The sequence below is a fragment of the Saprolegnia parasitica genome (genome assembly GCF_000151545.1).
Source record: "Saprolegnia parasitica CBS 223.65 unplaced genomic scaffold supercont2.1063, whole genome shotgun sequence".
In the NCBI taxonomy this organism is placed as follows: domain Eukaryota; phylum Oomycota; class Saprolegniomycetes; order Saprolegniales; family Saprolegniaceae; genus Saprolegnia; species Saprolegnia parasitica.
In genome coordinates this window covers 612-2,511 of record NW_012157457.1, presented here as the reverse complement: position 1 = coordinate 2,511, position 1,900 = coordinate 612, and the positions used below count along the sequence as shown (strand labels likewise).

The 1,900-nt window shown below is 57.8% G+C and overlaps 1 protein-coding gene across 1 annotated transcript; it reads right to left on the bottom strand.

Annotated features, from left to right (window-relative positions):
* Positions 1–2: 2 nt before the first annotated feature.
* SPRG_18231 (hypothetical protein) lies at positions 3–1,315 on the bottom strand (the record flags this gene model as incomplete). The annotated part of the gene is made up of 4 exons (XM_012357669.1): positions 3–123; positions 176–474; positions 520–863; positions 913–1,315. Coding segments are annotated over 4 exons (1,167 nt in total), but the record flags the coding sequence as incomplete, so codon positions are not given.
* Between the last annotated feature and the right edge of the window lie 585 nt (positions 1,316–1,900).

Below are 1,900 nucleotides of genomic sequence, written 5' to 3'. Positions count from 1 at the left end.
ACTTGGTCTTTTCCGAGCAGCTCTACGGGTGCAAACACGAGCGGAATCGCGCAGGACGCGAGGGACGCCGACCAAATGAGCACGTTGGGCGCCGTAAGGTAGTTGAGTAGCTGCGGGTAGTCCCTACATCACGATACCATGATGACTTTGACGCGGTAAGATATGGAATTTGTACGTGGACTGGGACGGCGTGACTGTAATGTTGATGATGCGGCCAGTTCGGTCGTACGCTTCGCGGAAAGTAAAGTCGCCCATGTTGGTTTGGAGGCACTCCTTCAAGATCGCGTTGTCGAGGATGTAGCCCTTGTCAAGAAAGCGCGCCGCGACGACATAGGCTTCTTGCACATTGCGGAAGGCCTGGTTGGGTAGCACGTCCTCGAGCGCCGCGAGCCACGACGGCGTGTACTGCGCAATGTCGCTGGCCGTGACGTTGGTGCCGAAGAAGCGGAGGCTGAGTGCTTCGGTCGTAAACAGCTACAGATACCTGTGAGTCGACCAGTACGCCACGGATCTTCATACGTCTTGGAGCTCGTCGTCCGTGCGCACGCCGACACAGCCCGCAACAATCGAGCCTGCGGACGCGCCCGAGATGACGGTCGGCAGAATGTCTTCGTCGACGAGCGTCTTGATGATGCCCGAGTGGTACAAGCCAAGGCCACCGCCGCCGCTGAGCATGAGCGCCGATCGCCCGAACGCATGGCGCGTCTCGCTGAAGAACGCAAGCTTGTTGTCAATGCTCAGCTCTTGCTTGCTCACGTCATCGGCAGACCCGAGCGTCGACTCGGTGCCCTTGGCCCGCAAAACGAGGTCCATCGACTCGAGGATCGTGTCCAAGTACTCGTCGACGAGGTGCTTGGTCCCGACTACCCGACGCTGCATGAGCGCATTACAGACAAGAAAGGTTCGACGTACTGTAGCTCACGTCGTACAACGCGGGGTTCCCGAGGCCCCAGTGCTTGCGCAAGAGGCCCGCGCGGAGCGAAAACATGATGCCAAGCACGTCTTTCTCGGCGATGAGGCGGCGGTACATGGCAATCTTCTTTTGGACGCGTTCGTAGTGGAAGAGCCCGGCGGACGGGTCCTTGCGCCACTTGTCGTGGCCCTCGATGACATCGAGCTCCGACCCGATCGTCTGGCGCTCCGCGAGCGTCTTGGCCTTGGCGAGCGCCGTGCGCAGCTTGAGGCTGCGGCGGCCTTTGGCGGACGTTTGAAGCCAGAGCTTGACGAGCTGCTGCTTGACGAGCTGCCAGAGCTCAAACAGCATTTGCAGCGAGAAGGTCGCGACGAAGTATCGGAAAAAGACGTCCGGAACCATGAGAAGGCGCACCGAGCGCCACAGCAGATGCAGTAGATTGCGCGTCAGCACGTAGAGGCCTTCCTTGGTCGAGCCGCGGAAGCGCCAGTCGAGGAGCAAGTTGCGCCATAAGGCAGCTTGCGACTACGCATCGTTCATGCAGCAGCTCATGCGCATGTAGGATGTCTACCTGGAGGCCCGTGATGTAGAGCCAGAAGCGCATGTAGTAGACGGCAGACCGCTTCAAGAGCGTCTGCTCATGGGGTCGCGCCATGCCACTCTCGACCTCCGCTTGCTGCCGACGGCCAAGATCCAATGATGACGAAACGGTCTTTACACCTTCGCTGGCCGCTGATTGGCGCGTTCATGTTGAACTTATATCTTTAGCGTGGGTGGTCGTTCTTTAATATTTCGTGCATTCTATTCAATAGTTGTATTGCGATTTGAGCGTTGCATTAATATTTTGGGTGCAACGACGTAAAAAAAAGTGGAGGGAAAAGGGCGCTTGAAGCCAACCGCACGATCGGATTCAGGCGGCGAAGGGTTGCATGTCCTGGACCCTTCGGACGATGTATACGTAGACACTTCGAGGTTCTAACTAAATAC